This window comes from Trichoplusia ni, chromosome 17 (genome assembly GCF_003590095.1).
Source record: "Trichoplusia ni isolate ovarian cell line Hi5 chromosome 17, tn1, whole genome shotgun sequence".
NCBI classification, from domain to species: domain Eukaryota; kingdom Metazoa; phylum Arthropoda; class Insecta; order Lepidoptera; family Noctuidae; genus Trichoplusia; species Trichoplusia ni.
The window spans coordinates 6,738,836-6,758,176 of NC_039494.1; the positions used below are offsets into that span (position 1 = coordinate 6,738,836).

The window sequence follows — 19,341 nt, forward strand, 5'->3', positions numbered from 1 at the left end:
GTGCACTTATATCAAGCCTAACGCTAAATAAAAAAACATATTGAAAATTGAACCTTATTGTGTAAAACATAAAGGCGATTTTCATTTTCAAAGTGTTTTAAATGTTGTGTGGTGAATTTAAACCTTATCGTCTTGAGAATAAAGGTGGTTTTATTGTTTAATGATATGTGGTAGACTGTACTCAGTTTTTGTTAGTCCTCGTTAGCGAGTGGTGTTAGTTTCCTCATTAACTTACACAAATTACATTCAATCATTTTATCTGTTTTTCTTTAAAGAAAGTTAGTATTTTAAAAGAGACTATCGTGTTGAGTTTAATGGAAAAACAACTATCACTATGCAATCATGGATAAGTTCACGTGTCACGGTGTGCGAGATTGAACTTCTCCGAAACGGCTTGACCGATGCTCATGAAATTTTGTGTAGGTACATTATTAGAATCGGACAACCGGACCATATTTTTTATTCGTATATTTTTATCTGCACTTTAGAATAACAACTATTACTGGGACAGTTAGTTTATGTTAGTATTATAGATAATTCAATTTATTTTGCGCGTTGCGTCATGTGTGGGTACTTCATATAGTTCCGTTTTATAATAACACAGCTTTCATTTGTGTGTCATTGTCACACAAAATAAAGCTTCTATAATAAAGTCGCTGTCAAGCCCAAGCATACATAGTGCCGCGCGCACAAGTCTATGGTATTTTATAGCTAGGCAATAGAATAGAGAATGGAAGATATATTTTTAGCAAATGCTATCATAAAACTTGACTAGAAGTTCATCAGTTAATCTAAGCTTCAAACTTTACAAAGTATCATTTGTATAAACGGAACCACCTTCACCCAACCGAGTCAGCCTTAACAAATTCCTAGCTATTTCCGATGAGGGTGGCGCAGTCGAGTATTTTAAGGAAATTGCTTCCACCAGCCGACTGTGTTGTAATAGCTTCAGATATATCATACAAAATGGCGCATCAATTTAATATATCAAATATGGAAGTATGGAAGTCTTGTGGAAGTCGCAAAGCATTGCGGATGTGGAAGGGAAATGCTACACTATGCCTTGTAGTCTGGTATCACGATTCATCATCATCATCCTAGCCTTTTCCCAACTATGTTGTGATCGGTTTCCAGTCTAATTGAATTCAGCTAAGTACCAGTGTTTTACAAGGAACGACTGACCATCTGTTCTCCTCAACCCAGTTACCTGGGCAACACGTTATCTCTTAGTTAGACTAGTTGTCAGATCTTCAAGCTTTTGACTACCTGTAAAGACTGTCAAAGATATGTAAATAACAGCCGGGACCCATAATTTAACGTGCCTTCCGAGACATGGAGGAACTGTGTTTTGACAGAGATGGTTATCTACTACGGACCGACAGTGTCAAGCGTAGCTTAACGTGTGATCGATCAACTTGTGCAGTTGTTCTGTAGTCACGAGCTCTTCGAATAAAATAATTGGTAAAAAAGTTAATGTTCAAATATTGATATCTGAAAACCCCCGCAGTGAGCTAGCGTGGTGATCACTGCTCAAAACTTCTTATATATTGACTGGCCTGTTGGTCTAGTGGTTAGTCGCCTCGACCTTTGTACCGGGGGTCGTGTGTACGATTCCCTCCCAAGACAATTTTTTGTGAGATGAGCACGATAATTTTGTATGGTAATTTATCTATAATATGTATGTATTTAGTTGTCTAGTATTCATAATACAAGCTTTGCTTAGTCTGAGACTAGATGGCATTGTGTGGAAGTTGTGGAATATATAGAATAAACCAAGAAATCTGACATTTACAGTTCGGATTAGACGACTAGAAATTTGGACTACCAGATTGGTTTACCAGTGTAACAACATTAGAAGCTAACCTTCCGTACGTGTGTCAGGTCGGTGGAGTGAAGCCCGCCGGCGACTCGGTAACCGGGAAATTGGATGCGGCACGCCGTGAAACGACAGTTTCTGGGTAAATGTCGACTGAGGTCAAATATATATCTGTATCTTTGCAATGTAAATTTTCGATAAAAATTAATTTTTGAACTGGAAGATTTATAAAATTATTTATTTTTTTGGCATTCCGTACCTAAAGTGTTAAAGCCGAAGCCTATTAATGAAGTGCCATTGCCTGTCCGTTCGTCTGCCATCAAACTGTATCTCATGAACCGTAACAGCTAAACTGTTTGAATTTTCATAGATGATGTATTTCTATTGCCGCTTTAATAACAAATACTAAAAATGAAAATCGACGTCAATTAAAGATGGCCACTGTCATAAATTCGTGGGTCCCTCAAATATTTACTCAAGCATTTCGTTCTTTCACTGGCCTATTTGTATGGAACAGTGTATCGAGTCCAACTCGACACTGTTCCATACAATTTTTTTTTTAATCTTAAAACCCTAGTGTACCCTTTGTATATTAGACACAAGGCTTAAATTCCTTCGAGGAGAAGTCTTAAAAAGAATGAAACTACTCACCCTGCTGGATAAGCGACTAGTTCGGTGTTGGGATCGCAGTCGAGAGCCGCGTTGCTGCTCACCGTCAAGCCGAGAACACTCTCTAGCTTTATCTGTGGACAAAGGAAATGTATTATAAGTAATGTTACAATTGATACAAGTTCAAATGGACGTAAAATAAAGACGCGGTGTACCTACTTTGGTGACAAAAAAAAATGCATGTCCAAGTAACAGTTTTGGAGACAAGTAAAAATCGTGATATTTTCTTAGTGACACAATTTATTTATTATTCTAAAACTTTAATAATAAAAGGGAATGGAAACCTTAAAACGTCGTGAGGCAACCCGTATTGGACCTTGAACCTCGGAGAAAACTTTTCCATAAAGATGAAGCCCAGAAGTGGGACAAAGCCTAAAAATACATCTAAATATCATCGTCATCAAAATTGAAGAGCTAGGCAATTGTCAGTGTGACGATTTACATCTTCTGTCTATCCTGTGCCATCCTAATCTCTTTCACTACCTTATATGTTATCACTTCTGCTTCTTCCTTCACTTGGTCAACATACTTCCTTGTTAACCTTCATCTGCCTGACATCGAAATATCTATTAATTTAGTAAAACATCCTACGATCTTCCAAACGGCGCTACACCTCAATGCCACCATCCAAACATGACGTATTTACGCAATCGTTTACATAACGTACCTAGCGAGTCCTAAAAAGTGCTTTAATCTGCATGTAAACAATATACTTTACATATATTAAGAGATTTGACGAGGTTCGTCTGTTCATTGTGTATTTAGGCGTGTCGTAGAAACATAATTTTTCAGAATCGGTAACAGAGTGTTTAGACAAGTTTATGTTTCCAAGCACTAGGGGTGACGAATCACTCCAATTTATTGAACTGACAAGTCAAAGTCACGTCACTTGTCGAGGAGGAAAGTCTTTCCCATACAATTGAAGTTTTCTATTCGAATTAAATGTAATATTGTGTAGGCCTATTGATCAATCCTTTTGATGAAGTGGAATATTTCCAGTTTGCCGTAATTAACCCTTAGAATGGGAAGTAGGTAAAGAAATATCGCACCAGCATTCAGAAACATTTCTGTCTGTTCCCAGTTACGTTAACAAAGAAGGACTATTTTGGTTTTAGTTGGTATCTTTCGGAACGTCTTTCCTCAATAGAAGGACAATGAGATAAAAGGCAATAGGACTATTTGGGAAAGCCTAAGCAGTTTTTAGGAAAGGTAAAGTATTGAGTATTGAATAGAAGACCATGGTAGTGACCATGGAAGAAAGGGGCAAAACTGGGATGTCCTGCTTCTGTTCTGTTCTTTGACCAAGACGGGACTGTATTAACGTTACTTACGAGCAAACCCGGAGGTTAAAGGCAGTTCTCTCAATATTTGGAGTCCACAAGGCTGTACTAGTTGTGCAAATATCTCGAAAACCTTGGCGACGTTAGATAAAGACTAGACGTTTGTTAGAACAGAGATAACGAAGTTAATGTGGGTTTTAAACTATTTCTAACGAGTTTTGTTATTAATGAGCTTAATTATAACGAAAAATCATCTTATTCTTCGGAACGATAGGGAGTAATGTGGGAAATCAGGGTTAGTTAATAACTAGGGTTCTTTACCCAATAATACGGACTCAATGGGAGAATGAATATAATCAAGATTAAGCTGTTTCCAGTGTCAGTCCATCCGTCGAAGCTGCATCTGCATCAATTAATTGTGATAGTTAGACAGTTGAAAGTCTAACAGATCATTTTGTAGCCTTTATATTTAACCTTTACAACATATACATAGAACCAACTTCAAATATTAACTACAGATCTAAACTTGATGGAATTAATGGGACCAAAGGACAGGTACTCAACGTTAAATGAAAATAGAATCAACAAAACCTGTTTATGCAGCCTTAAGTTATAAGCTGACAAACAAAAAAATAATACAGACGAATAAAGAACCTCCTCCTTTTGAAAAATAAATTAATCGTTAAAAATAATATCGATCAACAAATAAATTTCTTAATAACTAAAAGCTTCAAACAATTCGTTTAAGCTGCTGTCAAGATTTACCAAAACTAATAAACAGTGATAATTCTCTTCAAGATCGTGTTTCGAGCGCGTATTACGTATTAACCACAAGTAACAATATATGGACAATCAAACAGGCCGACTTAGCTGATATCCGATAGACTCAAAGTTGTGTTACGCATGAAACCTGATCTCAACAGCCTCCGTTCAACTTTACGTAATAATATCATTATGATTAATTATGCCCCAGATAAACATTTATTTTACCTTGCCTAAAAAATACGCCCGCAAAGCTCATCCAAATTTACAAAGGGCACAACATTCTAATAGTTATATATACTATGGTTTAATCCTGGTGTCTCGGGAGGTTACCAAAAATTTAAATAGCGTACCCAGACATAGGACAATCATTCGTGGATTAGACAAATGCTTGTCCTAAGCGGTGATCAAAACAGTGACACGTCGCGTTCATTAAATTTGGCGTGTTGACTCAACTAAACGACTATTTCTGCTTAAACCAAAAGAAAAAACTTCATAAAGTTGTTTTTTTTTTTGTTGTTCCTAAGTTTTCCCAATCTATGAATGCCACACGAAAACACTAAAGTTGTTCAAATTAAAATCAATCACATTTAGCAACAACTGCAGCGTATCAAACTTTCACAATTTAACAATAAGCCGCGCTGATGTAGGTAAACAGATCCTTACACCATAACTCGCTGACCTTGACTCGCAAGGCTGTATGCTGTACAAGTGCATCCTCACGCACGCGCAAGGACGACCGGTCGGCCATCTTGGATCAAGTGTCAGTTGACCTTGACAGCGCGCGGAATTCATTAATGGGATTCCCGGATTTTTTCTCGTTTGATCAAATGGCGACAGGGTTTTAGTGATTTCTGGTTGTTAAGTATTATTATTAATCATTTAAATGGTGTGAAATATATTGTACCGTTTTTAAAACATTGCAAAGCCGCAAAGCTCTAAAGCTTCAAATTATGGGAATTCCATTATTTACGACTGCACGGAGTGGTTGAGGACACCACTCTATACCCATTGACCGCGTCGTGTCACGGATTCGGTCCCCGCTTGTTCAAGTATTTGTTTGATCCACGAATCTGGGTGTCTTTGGGCATATGACTTGAATGACTCCGAAAACCCTCACGACACAAATATTAAATTCCATAATGCAGGAGTCCATAAGGCAGGAGCCAAAAAGAGAAACAAAAGTGACGTGACTTTGTCTTGTCAGATCAGTACTTTTTAGATAGCACTAACGCTGGGATAAATGTGACTAGTTTACTAACTCTGATATCGAGTAATATCATCATCTTCATGAACATCAGCCTATATTCGACCACTGCCAGTCACAGGCCTCCCCAATCGCACGCTATCGAGCCGAGTCGAAGATAAATCTCAAGTAATATATTATCACGTTATTTCTCTTGCCATCTAAATGAGTTTTTGAGTACAATTATAATATTTCATCGGTGTTCAGGAGCTCACATGGCTATTAGGGTCACTGTTCGACACGGTACACAGAATATCTAGTTATTTCTGTCTAAACCCGGTAAGTGTTCTCAAACTAGTTTCATTTTTAGCTACAGTTTTTAATTTTTTTCTTGGTAATTGTTTCAAGCATCATTTAGTAGCCAGTTGTCTGTCAATCTTTCTCTGATTTTATTCCTTTAAAAATGCAACGACACCTGCGCTTAACATTTTATTCACCAATATTTTTTGTGACGCGTATTTTTAGGGATAGCTCGTCTGGTTTCGGACATAACTTTAACGGTGACGACGTAAGATGACGTGACAGCGGAGTCGTAACAACGATGTAAGACAAATGTTTGGAAATATTTCTTTACTGTATCTGTCTTGATTTTGCATCTTTTAAACTTATATTCTGAAAGGATATGGTGATACCATTTGCTATAGTTATATCTAAGAAAGTTTTAAGAGAAAGGTTTCTATTTGGGGTTTAAAAAAACTCACATTTTCTTTTCTTCTTTCTCTTTCTGACATTGGATATTTAAAATAAAATAAAATTTTCATAATAATATTTTATAGGATCTGGCACCAAATTTTCTCTTTTTTACCAACATAAAGTTTGTTAAGTTACAAACCATCCAGACATTACAAAACAACATAAAACCATTCAACTAAGACCCAACATACAAACGTACAAATGAACCGGACACAGCAGTAATAAACACTAAACGGCTAGCAGACAAACAGACAACAGTTGTAATTTACTTTAATAATTACTTAGACTTTCCATTTCGTTAAACAACGACCTCTCACTTTCACTCCATTGATTTGTATTGACTGTGAGAGGGAAAGAATAAGTGATAACCTAGTGGTGGGACCGTTGGTCTGGTTGAAGGATGGAATTAGGCACATCAATGTCTTTTTGTTTGTCGAAGATCCTTTGACGGATAGCTGAGTGGTTGAGGTCACCACGCCAGACCAACGGCGACGAAAGTTTGATCCCCGCGTAGGACAAGCAATTGAATGTTCCACAAATGCTTTCCATGAGTCTGGGTGTCTTTTGCTAATGTGACTTGAATGCTTGTGAATACTACCGCGTCGCACGGCACACAATAGTAGGTGTGGGAGGTATATATAAAAATGTGACTTTGACAATGTAATTATTACTTGTTGAAGTCGGTAAACGAAAGCATCGCGAGAAAACAACCAGTACACCGCAAACAGAGTCCTATGGAAAAACCGACACCGTTTGGAATTCAATATCAGTCCCAAGCACAAGACTCAGAACAAGCATTCGTGGGTTAATGAGTTATTGCTTGTCCTACGCGGGGATCGAGCCCGCGACAAATCGCACGCAGTGGAATTGGCGAAGTGACCTATAACCACACAGCTATACGTGCTTATATTCTTTATAAAAGCTGACAGCACAGGCAGGTATAACAACTAGCAACCAAGCCGATGTATACGACAAAACAGAAACTAATTAAGAACTAAAAAGGGACAATAAAATGAATCCTTCGTTAATCTTCTAGAACGAACAGCTGTCTGAACGAAAAGCAAAAGGAAACTGTGACGAATCGTACGCTATCGTTTTAAACGAACAATTTTCTACGGAATTAGTCGGCGGTACGAGTTTTAATCGAGGCGTTGAATATTTATGCCCTTCTTGGTAGAAATCGAAACCTATTAATAAGTGGACTGAACGGATGGCGAAGATGTAATGGGTTATCACGACAACTACTAATAAAAACGGCTATTCTGATGATGTATTCGTTTAACGGCCGATAACTTTTACCTGTCGAATATTTTTAACATTTTGAAATTTTATATAAAAAATATGTCAAACGGCCATATTTATTCCTCAGATAGAAGTTGGAACTGATGGTTAAAAAGTTGGCCAAAACATATAAATATCAAAGTGTCCGTATTTCGGATGGCACGTAACAATGATTTTTGTTTGTGATCTCTCTGGTTGTATCCATCTCAATAGATAATAAATGAGAGTATCAGATAGATCAGAGGTGGCAGCAGTGTTCACAAGCTTTATAACACCTGTGACACTGGAAAGGATGTGCTTAAGATCGATGAACAAAGGCGTTATGAGGGCTTCCGCTAGTACTTGGATTCCTATCGTATTTGTGACGTTGTGGAAGGTAATCTCAGAAATTACTGAACCGATTCAGAATATCCTATTACTTATATTAAGCTAAATTATTTATTAATTTCAGAGGCCATGTATCAACCTAGGAAGTAACAACGCCCAACAAATTGGACAGAGATCAGATAGTATTCAATAAATTATTGTCAATTGTCAAAATCGCGTCACTGGAGAAAATAATTAGGAATTTCATCCCATACATTTCATTATTTTTTTTGTCATCCGTGACTACGCGATGTCACGTGATCATCTTTCTTACATTACAATTGCGAAGGCTTGTGACAAGAAATGGATTGTTGTACACAAAAACTTCTGAGATTTTTAAAGAAATCGGTACAGATTAGGGTATTTTTTATTCGACTTAAAGATAAGGATTAGGCTTAACAGCGATAACAGGAATCAAAAAATTAACCCATCAACACAACATCATAAAATACACCAAAATTATTCGAATCAACAAACAAAACAACATCGACCATAACAATCCACGCACCGTTTACAAATTCCACCAGCGGAATGGAATGTACAACAAGTGTCGAAATACTCGAGTGAATAGTTTCGTCAGCGAACACCGGTCGGGGGCAACCTGCGTTCTCGACTGTACGCCTACGATCAGCTGACGAGGTGACGTCGGTTGGGAACTATACACACTTATAATATAATACTAAACTTTGTGGAGCTTTTTGTGAATAATTATGGATTTACGAAGAAAAGAGTTCTCCGTTTTCTGGTTTTATAAGAAAGAAAGAAAGAAAGAAAAAAACTTTTATTACGTGCTTGTGACCCAGAAATACATAAGGACGAATTGTACAAAATTGAGACATTAAGGTAAGAATATGCGTCGCAAACACGCAATACGGCCGTCGCTCAGCTTAATGCTGCAAGTCATGTGTGTACCTTTGTGTTTAAATGGCACGGTAACTCCTGATTTGCTCAATCGATTTTTATATTTGGATATTGTTGTAGTCTTTAAATCACTGCGCTTTCCACTGGCAATAATGTAAAGACGTATGGTATAATTATTTTGAAAAAATAATTATCCTGTTTATAGACGCATTTAAAAAAAATCAGTAAGATTAGTTTGTCTGTCTTTTAATTGCAATCTGCTTGTTGTACACACTACAAAATGTAGTAGTTATTCTTTTAGGTCGGAAGCTAGCTCTCGGCCCTTACTACTGTTTAATGTGGCCGTGCTTTAGACATGATCAATATCATACAAACTATCAACTATGATGTTGTTTATATGTGTAAAACTTTTCATCTCTACAAAGCTCTCCACCGACCCACGAGTGGCGACGCCTGTTAGTGGCAAACGTGTATCAAGATTGAACTCTCTAATTTTTTAAAGATTTTTAGAGATCCGTACCGAACAGGTCAAACGGCATCCTTTACTAAGACCCTCCGTATTCTATTTTGTCACGAGACTGCATCTCAAGAACCGAGACGGTTAAACGAAACATCTGGAATGGTTTAATAAACAATGTGTTTTAATAACTATGCTATAATAACAAATACAAAAAGAATAAACATTCAAGATTCTCTCATAAAACAATACTATTTTATTGCATTTTGTAATTTGTACAGAACCCGTCGTACGCTAGTCCGAATCGCTCTTGTCCGGTTTTTTTATAGTAGGTTATCTCGCGTGGGTTCGAGTTGCCACTAAATAAATATCTAATGATGAAGTACGACTTATATGAGTCAGGTTTTTCTATGAAATCTTTATCCGAGGGCGTCAAATTATGCGTACTATAATTGAATGTATTAGCATAAGTACTTGAGGTACTTTTGTTTTAGAATCTATTAAGAGGCTTCAAGGGAAGTCATAAAAATCGACGTCTGAGACCAAGAGGCAGTTTAAAAACTAATACACCAGGTTGCATCAAGAAGAATACGATGGTTGAATAAGAAGAGTTGCTACTGTGGTTTTTGAAGGACTCTTCTCCCCAATCACAGCACTTCGGAATCAAAATAATAACACAGCTTATAAACGTCCTACTCCCAGGACAAGCGTCTTCACAAACAACGAAAAGTTTCATCTCCCGTCATTCGAAATCAGAAAACGATGTCAAAAAAAATCAAAAACATCCAAAAAGTATCATTCTTGAACCACCCAAAACCTCCATTCAGATCAATAATCGTCAACCTTCCACAAAATTTAAACAATAATGATATATCATCCAGTCGCAACCAACCCGTGGGTATAATCTAAAATGTAACAGCAACATTATAACAACTTCACTCACTTGAATAGTCGCAGCACATAGCGCTTACTAAGAACCCTTAATACTTTTAAAATAGAATAGCATCGCTGTGTGACAGAGACAATGCTATACAGATGTAGTGTAACATCTCGCTCTAGCAAAAGCAATAGTTTTGTTTAGGGAGCTCTCAGTGAAGGCACAGATTAAATTGGAGATTACGAGTCGCAAACATGGGCATGGTATGTGCGTCGGCGGCGCGAGCTATTTGTTTGTGAGCCAGCTGGAATACTAAATGATTTATACAAGGAACGAATAGTTGGCATAAAACGTAAGAGGAGGAAATGAAGACAAGTCCTAGTAGAGTGTCTACAGTTGAAGACGATCGCAATTATTAACTTTTGAATAACCTCTGGTTTCATAAGTCCTTTTGCCGATTTCACACTTCTATAGCATAGTATGCCTTAATATAAAGACGTAAGAAAGAAGTGAGTTAAAGAAATAAGATCGAGTACACCAGGACAAACGTAGAATATGTTTTAAAAACACAAACAAACACCCGACTTCAAATTAAAACTACAGAGCTAAACTTGGAGATATATTGATGAGATTAAATTGCAATCATTTAACGTCAAATGAAAAAAATATTCAACAGAATCGGTTCACCAAGACCGAAATCCTAAGGTAACAAGCATAAAAATAACAGACAAATTGAATGCCTATTCTTTTTTAACTCAAAAACTCAGTTATACAAATTACGGGCTCAGCAAAAAAAAAAACATAAAAAAGAAAGAGTGCCAACACGACATATTGAACGAGAGAAGGTAACCACTCAATCAAATATCTTCGGTCTGTAAAACATTACATAACCAAACTTTATGTAACCATAAGAGACGAAAGATCAGGAACTCATAGTGGACACTGTGGGTTTAATACAAGTATGGCACACCTTCAGACACAAGAATAGTTTCTACCACTTGAAGTGAACGGTGACTTAAGTTATTATTGGTATAAACGAATATTGTCCCAGTGAAGGGCAAATGCCTTTGTGCGTACCGGAATCTTATGGCTTGCTACGCATTGATGTTGCACGGCGGTACGGGTGCAGTCAGTAATAGGGTGACACTACCCGGTTCTCCGAGAAAGTCGGGGTACATAAGGAATACCCACTTGGCAAAAAAAGGAAGATATTTTTTGGGTAACAGAAACAGGCCCATGGCCAATAGTTTTATTATTAACAAAGCAAATGACCATCAGTCATCGTGAAAAATTTAAATATCAACGACTAATTTTGCGAAAAGGAATCGACTTTAAATTTAAGTAATTTTGATGTCCATCTGCTATTTTTTCTTAATTAAATTTTCAGTGTATATACCTCCATGTCTAAACGCAGTATTTTCATGGTTGTGGAGACATGATCGCGCACAACACAGGGACTGACAAGTCAAAGTCATGTCATCGATACAATTTAAGTTTTCCTCAAGACTTAATTCCATCGTGGAAGCGAGACTACACACGACATTGCACGAAGCGGCATCTCTTCTTCCAAATATACGCCTAGCTCGAAAAGCTCATGGTTCACGCCCAGGAGTTTCACCAGAACTCTGCCAATCACAACTGGAGCACTATTAAACCACCAAAAGGGCAAAGTCGTGAGAACTGACGCGAGCGCTGAGAAGGTCAGACGTTTAACTTTCGTTGGACAAAACTTTCAGTTTCTTTGAAACCGGTTTTTTTATTTCTCCGAATCAAATATAATGGGCACACATTAGTTCTATAATGATGTGTTTTCGATCATCAATCAGATTTATAAGGTATGATGGCTTTTTTATTTTGGTTTCAAGTTTTTATTATATTATTAATGTGTCTGGTTGTGACGCAGTTTTGGATGACAAGTAAAGGGGTCTTAATGGTCAATGATTAAAAGTCAATTGTAAGTATTATTAACTAATTTCTAAGTGATCTACATTATTTCAATGAGTACCTATGTAATCAGACGGTTATTACACCATTATAATGCACAGTCACACAAGAAAAAATTGGCCTCAATCAGACAAAGGGGCAACTGAAACTTAAGTAAAAATAAAATTGACCTATCCTACTTATATATATTAGACTGGATTAATGTTTGGATGTTTGTTCCTATTTCACGCAAAAACCACAGAACGGATTTAGACGAAACTTGGTACACAGATAGTTTAAGACCAGAATTAACATATAGGATGGTTTAATGGGATATATTTTGATGTATAGCAGGCGTGCCCGCGGGCAACAGCTACTATTATAAATCTACTCCTTGGAAACCACAAGTCCACAAGTCAATTCCCACTTTACCATTCCTCTATGACTACGTCGTGACAGACGTCTGCTGGTACCGAAGTACCGAGTGAGTATTGAGTAAGGGTTACCTAATCGTAACACTTCGGAGTTATTTAATACGTTATTGTTGAGTTTAGTGCTGAGTCAGGCAGATTTTGTGAAGAGGTTGGTTTTTAAGACAGTTTTAGGTCAGTATGTCATCCATCATACAATTTTTGCGTTGTGTTTTTTCTATCTGTTTTAATCCTATGGTATCTTTGGTATCTTTTATTTATGAAAATACAGTTAACAAATGGTTTTCGAAAATGTCTCAATTTAATTTTTCCTCATAATAATAATCTTTTAAGCACTCAGAAAGCCAGTTTTTAAGGAAATTCTCTTGGAAATATTGCTTTAACTCTTCTTTTGGTTAGGCGGGCAATCTCCAGAAAAACTTTTTTGCGGAGTTTCTTTACTCCGCGTGTTTATTTCATACTTTTTTTTAGAATATCTCTATTCATAGAATACATTTCCAGGAACGTTTTTTTTTCAAAAAACCATCCCTATTCTCTACGCACTACTAATACTCCACCTTTCCCATATTTTCCAAAAACTTGAGATATTACACAAACTTAAATCATAATTAGAACCTCCCCAAAAAACTATATAACCCATTAAATTCAGATACACCAAACATAATTAAGAAATCAAAATATTAAAAGGAAGCTCGTAAGAAATAAACATGTAATTGTTATATTATTATTCTATGCTATTATTATGATAATTTTCGCTACGTAATGTATAAGAAAACTCAACTTTTTGCCACTTCATAAGTTAGTAAAAAAACCTAAACAGCATGTTATATTAAAATCATCTTTATTCCAAAGACGATAGGTCCATTTTGGTATTTTTAGTTTTTGCACATAAATCTTATTGCTCTGTGATTAAGTACACAATTTGCTAGTAATGAGTTACTGTCCAATGTATTGTAGTATCATCAAATCAGAGGTTCTAGGAGAGACGCTATCAACAAAATATTCTTAACCGCAACGTTACAATTATCCCGTAGGGTCTACCGGCCACTTCCAATCTGTGACATCCCTATTGTCGTTCATTTGATACAGCCGTGTCACACGGACTATCAGTGGAGACCTGTTAAAATAACACCCCTGGCGACATAATATATCTTAAGGAGACGATGATATTTTTACTAGCCCTCTTTTTTTCGACTGCACGGATAGCCTTGAGATCACCAAACCAAACCCAATGTGCGAGACGTGTCGCGGGTTCGATCCCAGCGTAGGACAAGCATTTGTGTGATCTGCGGGCAGCGTGAGTGTATTTGTGCATGTGAATTGTATGTTCGTAAATACCCCCGCGACACAAGGATTAAATTCCTTACTGTGAGAGTAGTGTTCTATCTCCGACGACCTCCGTGGTCGAGTGGCGTACGCACCGGTTTCAAGGTGTCGCTAGCTCTGAGGTCCCGGGTTCGATCCCCGGTCGGGTCAATGTAAAAATTCACATTTGTACATTGTCTCGGGTCTGGGTGTTTGTGGTACCTTCGTTGTATCTGAATTCCATAACACAAGTGCTTTAGCAACTTACTTTGGGTTCAGAACAATGTATGTGATGTTGTCCGCATTTTATTTATTATCTTTTTTCGGATATAAGACCATTTGAAAAAAAAACCACTCCTTCGCCTTCCTCTATTAAAACAAATATATAAATCATCAATATACAATAAACTTACCTCATAAGCAGGCGTGTTCAGACTATCCCTTATAACGGGAGCACTGTTCCTCGGGCCGATGAGAGCCATCATCACACATCACATCGTAGAGACATCAAAACAACCGCAAAGCATCACTATCGGGTCACGTGACACCACTTAATAACCACTGACAGTTTCAGAGAGACTGTCTGTATGAGAAACCACAGAATATACACTCGTCGACACTGTATGTATACCTTTGTGAGATACTGCGATACACTAGTGGCACTATTTTGACACTGATTTCTTGTTTGTAGTTGTTCATTTAAGTTTTGAATATAAAACTACTGATACTGAGTGAGAAAACGGTTTGAAATAAGTTAGGTTTGGTGGCATGTTGACATAAAATACGTTTTCTTTACCGGTTATCACGGAAAGTATAAGACGATGTTTTAATGTATTTGGTATAGATGTGTTCAAGATTTTTATAGCTTACCCCTCGAATAGCATATGTAAATTTGAAAAAAATTGTATTATTTAACATTACTGAATAACTTATATTCATTTGGTAGATGGTGCTAGGAACCCAGAATAATATCTGTTACATATATAATTTGTTCATTTGCTGACAATCAAACACTGCAACTGACATTTTCAATATTGATATTTAAAATTGTAAAGCGGCAACGGTAACACATCATCTGAGGCAAATTAGACCGTCTATCACAGTTCATGAGTTGAAGCCCGACAGACGAACGGACAGACAGCGGAGATCCTTAATAATATAATTCCGTTTTAACTTTGGGCATGGAAGATAATTAAACGTACAAACCATTACTAATCGGTCAACATAAACGCAAGTGTCATTAACGCGACTTAACTGATTTGTAATTAATTAACTATAATCTCGCATGAGTTAACCGTTATCATGTCTGCAAATAAACGTGCAAATATATGAGGTACAAATTGATTTAACGCGTAAGTTAACATTTAATTGTTTAATACAAAAAAAAAAATAGATTTTAAAAACCTAAATACCCACGTTTTTAATGTAAAATTTCATCAAATTTTCTCAGTTGTATAATGCATTGTTACCGGTTTTGAAGCTACCCTGAAAATTTCATTCAGCCAGCTTATCGGGAAGTGCCTCAATTGCCAAATTGAGTTGCAAAAATCAAACCGGAACGACTAACAAACGAGAAAGTGAGTTCATAAAAACGTGGGAAAATAGAGATTAAAACTGACATATCCTGAAAAGGAATATCATCCCTATACATTTGAAATCTTCTATTCGTTTCCAATTCATCATCGGCCTAGCCTTTTCCCAACTATGTTGGGGTCGGCTACCAGTCCAACCGGTTTCAGCTAAGTACCAGTGTTTTACAAGGAGCGACTGCATATCTGACCTCCTCAACCCAGTTACCTGGGCAACACGATACCCCGTGGTTAGACTGGCTGTCAGACTTTTTCAAGCTTCTGACTACCTGTAACGACTGTCAAAGATATAGGAATAACAGCCGCCCACAATTTAACGTGCCTTCCGAAACACGGAGGAACTCGTTATGACAAAGATGGTCACCCATCTACAGACCAACCGCGTCAAGCATAGCTTAACCTGTGATCGTATCACTTATGCGGTTATAGCTTAGCCACGAGCTCCTCTATTCGTTTGCAATTGCCATGTGATATTGCCTAGACCTTCAAGAATAGTAGTGTACGGAACTTTACGGAAGACACAGACTAATAAACTATGTAGTATTAATTATCTGTTTATAGCCCATATAAGTCCAAAGTGCTAACATAGCAAGGACACTTGTAAAGTACAGTCGACAACATACATATATATTATAAACCGTCGATTGAAATATAACCTTTATTACACTACAATAAAGACCGTTTTTGTTTTCATTGATTATTTAACTAATGTGTAATGAGCAACGAAACTTTAATGGCAATAATTAAATTGAAAAGCCTTCTCAATAAGTTAATACTTAGAGATAATTGCTTTATGTCGATTATCTTGCTAAAAGGTAATTATTGTCATTTTTTCGAGTTCAAACTGCCCTAAACCTTTTTCGAAATTGGTTGAGCCGTGAAACATAATTTCTTTCACATCTATACTTCTATACTACTAGGTATCTAAATCTGAAGAGTTTGTTTGTTTGAACGCGCTAATCTCAGTAACTACTTGTCCGAATTGAGAAATCTTTTTTATTTGAATAGACCATTTATCAAGGAAGGCTATAGGCTATATAACATCACGCTGCGACTAATAGGAGCGAAGATACAATAGAAAATGTGGAAAAAACGGGAAAAAATTCTAACCACGTGGACGAAGTCGCGGGCAACAGCTAGTTTATAATATTCGCACATACACGGCTGTAAATTGCAAAAAAATACAGAGTTTTCGAAGGTGGCCTTTGTACAGCAGTAGGATTTTACATAGACTGACTAAACTTGACTTGATTTGGGCTGAGTTCTGGGGTCTTTAGTGAATCTGATTTGGTCATCAAATTATGTTGTTGACTGTATTAATATCAGAATAAAACAAAAAACTAGAGTTTTTATTCGAGCCGCGGTTTCTTGGCACAGTTTTTGCTTGCCTAACGAGTTTATACATTATTAATTAAATACTTATTGTAATGTTATTTTACCCAAAGAGGTTATTCCTAGACGTATAATTTTGGTTAGCCGAATAATGTAGATCAAGAATAAGTACAAGTGTCTACAAGTAAAATTTAACTAGCTTTTCGCCCGCGTCGAGGTCGGTTATATCGCGTTTCCAAGAGAACTCTACAAAAGTCCGGGATAAAAACTATCCTATGTTCTTTCTCAAGGTCAACTCTATCTCTGTACCAAATTTCATTAAAATCAGTTAAGTGGTTTAGGACAGACAGACAGAGTTACTTTCGCATTTATAATATTAGTAAGGAAGTTAGTGAAAATGTACACGTAAGAATCATGTGAGGTTTTATCTTAAACTAACTGTTGCCCGCGACTTCGTCCCCGTGGGTAGAAGATGTAAGTTATGATTTATACCTGCCCTATTTTTTTTTCACATTTTCCATTGTATCTTCGCTCCTATTAGTCGCAGCGTGATAGTTTATAGCCTAAAGCCTTCCTCGATGAATGGTCTATTCAACACAAAAATATTTTTTAATTTGGACCAGTGTTCCTGAGATTAGCGCGTTCAAACAAACAAACAAACTCTTCAGCTTCATATATTAGTATAGATTTTGTACCGTATTTTCTTGTATTGATCCCGCGTTTTAGCCGGTGCGTGGCAATTTATCAAGTAGCAGTATAATATAAAGTGATACTATGCATTCCCGGTTGAGAATCGTACAGGGAAGTAATATGATAGTAAACTTTTATAACGTGTCCCTTACTAGGTCATATTTTCTAATAAAAATCTTTGGAATTTTCTTTGCGCAACTATAGACCCGCCTGTGTATGAAATATTTATAGAATCGAAGGGTTTCCTGTAACAAGAGAAACTAAACTACTTTCTTAAGTACTTTAATTGACTTGTTTCTTATAGACATGTTAACAGTGTTTATTGGATAAGGAGATTGTACGGAAGGGTTACCGTGGCCCCGGTACAAAGGGCAAAAGGAAGGAACATGGGTGGGCTTTCGTTAGTAGGAGTCTGACACTCCCTTCCGCTCTACCCAAAGCGGGAGAACTCATTCATTTCAGGTTCATTGGCTGTTGGGGTCCTTACACTAACTCTTAAATGAAATTTATTCTGCAAATAGGATAAACATCATCACTTGTAGTGTTCCTTAGCTAGCTACCCTGAGCAGAAACATCGAAACAAAGTCAAGACAATATAGTTTTGAATAATGAGTAAAGAAATGCAGAGCTTCAACTGTTCTATCTTCTATACCAATTTACGCTTGATAAACAGCTGATAAATTAATTCCGTTCTCGTATAAATTTTCACTAATAACATCATTAGACACTACCGCCATCTATCGACGATATGGAACACCGTTCGTTCCGCGCTTGACAGCGATCCCGCGGAGTAGAAAGCAATCAACAATTACACTGGGAGAGGTATGTGCCGTGCGCAAGCGCAGCTATGATACACTCACTATTTATCCATATTAATATTGTCTGTGAGAAAGTAACTCTATTTCAGTCAGCTGTGGAGTTTGTTGCGCCAATTCATTTTCACGGTTACAGTTCTTTGGAAGTGGTGAACTGAGCAAGGGACATTTTTAGGATGTCTTACCCAAAGGGTAAAAACGGTACCGTAATACTAAATCTCCGTTGTCTGTTTGTCTGTCACCAGGCTTTATTTCATAAACCGAGATAGCTTGACAGTGAAAATTCTTCAGATTTCGTATTTTCCTCAAAGGTAAAAAAAAACATCAAGGTTAAGCAACATTGATTACGGTTATAAATTCGATGGATGACGAGTTCTACCTAGAGATTTGATATTCTTTATCCTTCTCGTACAGACCACTCACTATTTTGGTTTCATTCCGTTATCTGGACATCTCCTCCCCATCACTCAAAACTTTCAATCCTTACAAATGACTTTCCCAGTTATCCTTTACCAGTAGGTCTTCAAGCACAGTTCCCATCATCTCGCTATAGTTCCGCGTGTGCTGTGACACAGGTCTTACGGATTTTCTCTCGAGTGAAAGTAACCGGTGGAAGGGTGGAATGGGATCTAACTTCAATAGATCTGATGTTACAGTTTAGTTGGTATCAATGACAGATAGATTACATAATACTTGGTTTTATATGCAACTAACTATTTGAAGCGTGGATGTTGAGTGTAGATGAAATAACACTACCCGTAGTCGGAAAAAGTAGTGTATGTATCAAAAATATATCATTATATTATTATCTCGTCTAATTTTGTTGTTCCTGACCGGGTCTATAATGAATTGTGAATATAGTCAATAATTTACCACCTATGTAACATTTCGACGCGCAATCAAAAAAATAATTTAAAATTTCATCATAATTCGTTTTTTAATTGTTTG

General features: G+C 36.9%; 1 protein-coding gene across 1 annotated transcript in view; it reads right to left on the minus strand.

Moving 5' to 3' along the window:
* Positions 1-19,341, minus strand: part of LOC113502505 (mitogen-activated protein kinase-binding protein 1) — a 119,577-nt gene that overhangs the window by 43,095 nt on the left and 57,141 nt on the right. Inside the window, exon 3 of the mRNA XM_026884103.1 lies at positions 2,468-2,559. Within this exon, the coding sequence (XP_026739904.1) occupies positions 2,468-2,559 (92 nt within the window). The remainder of the gene's footprint in view (positions 1-2,467; positions 2,560-19,341) is intronic.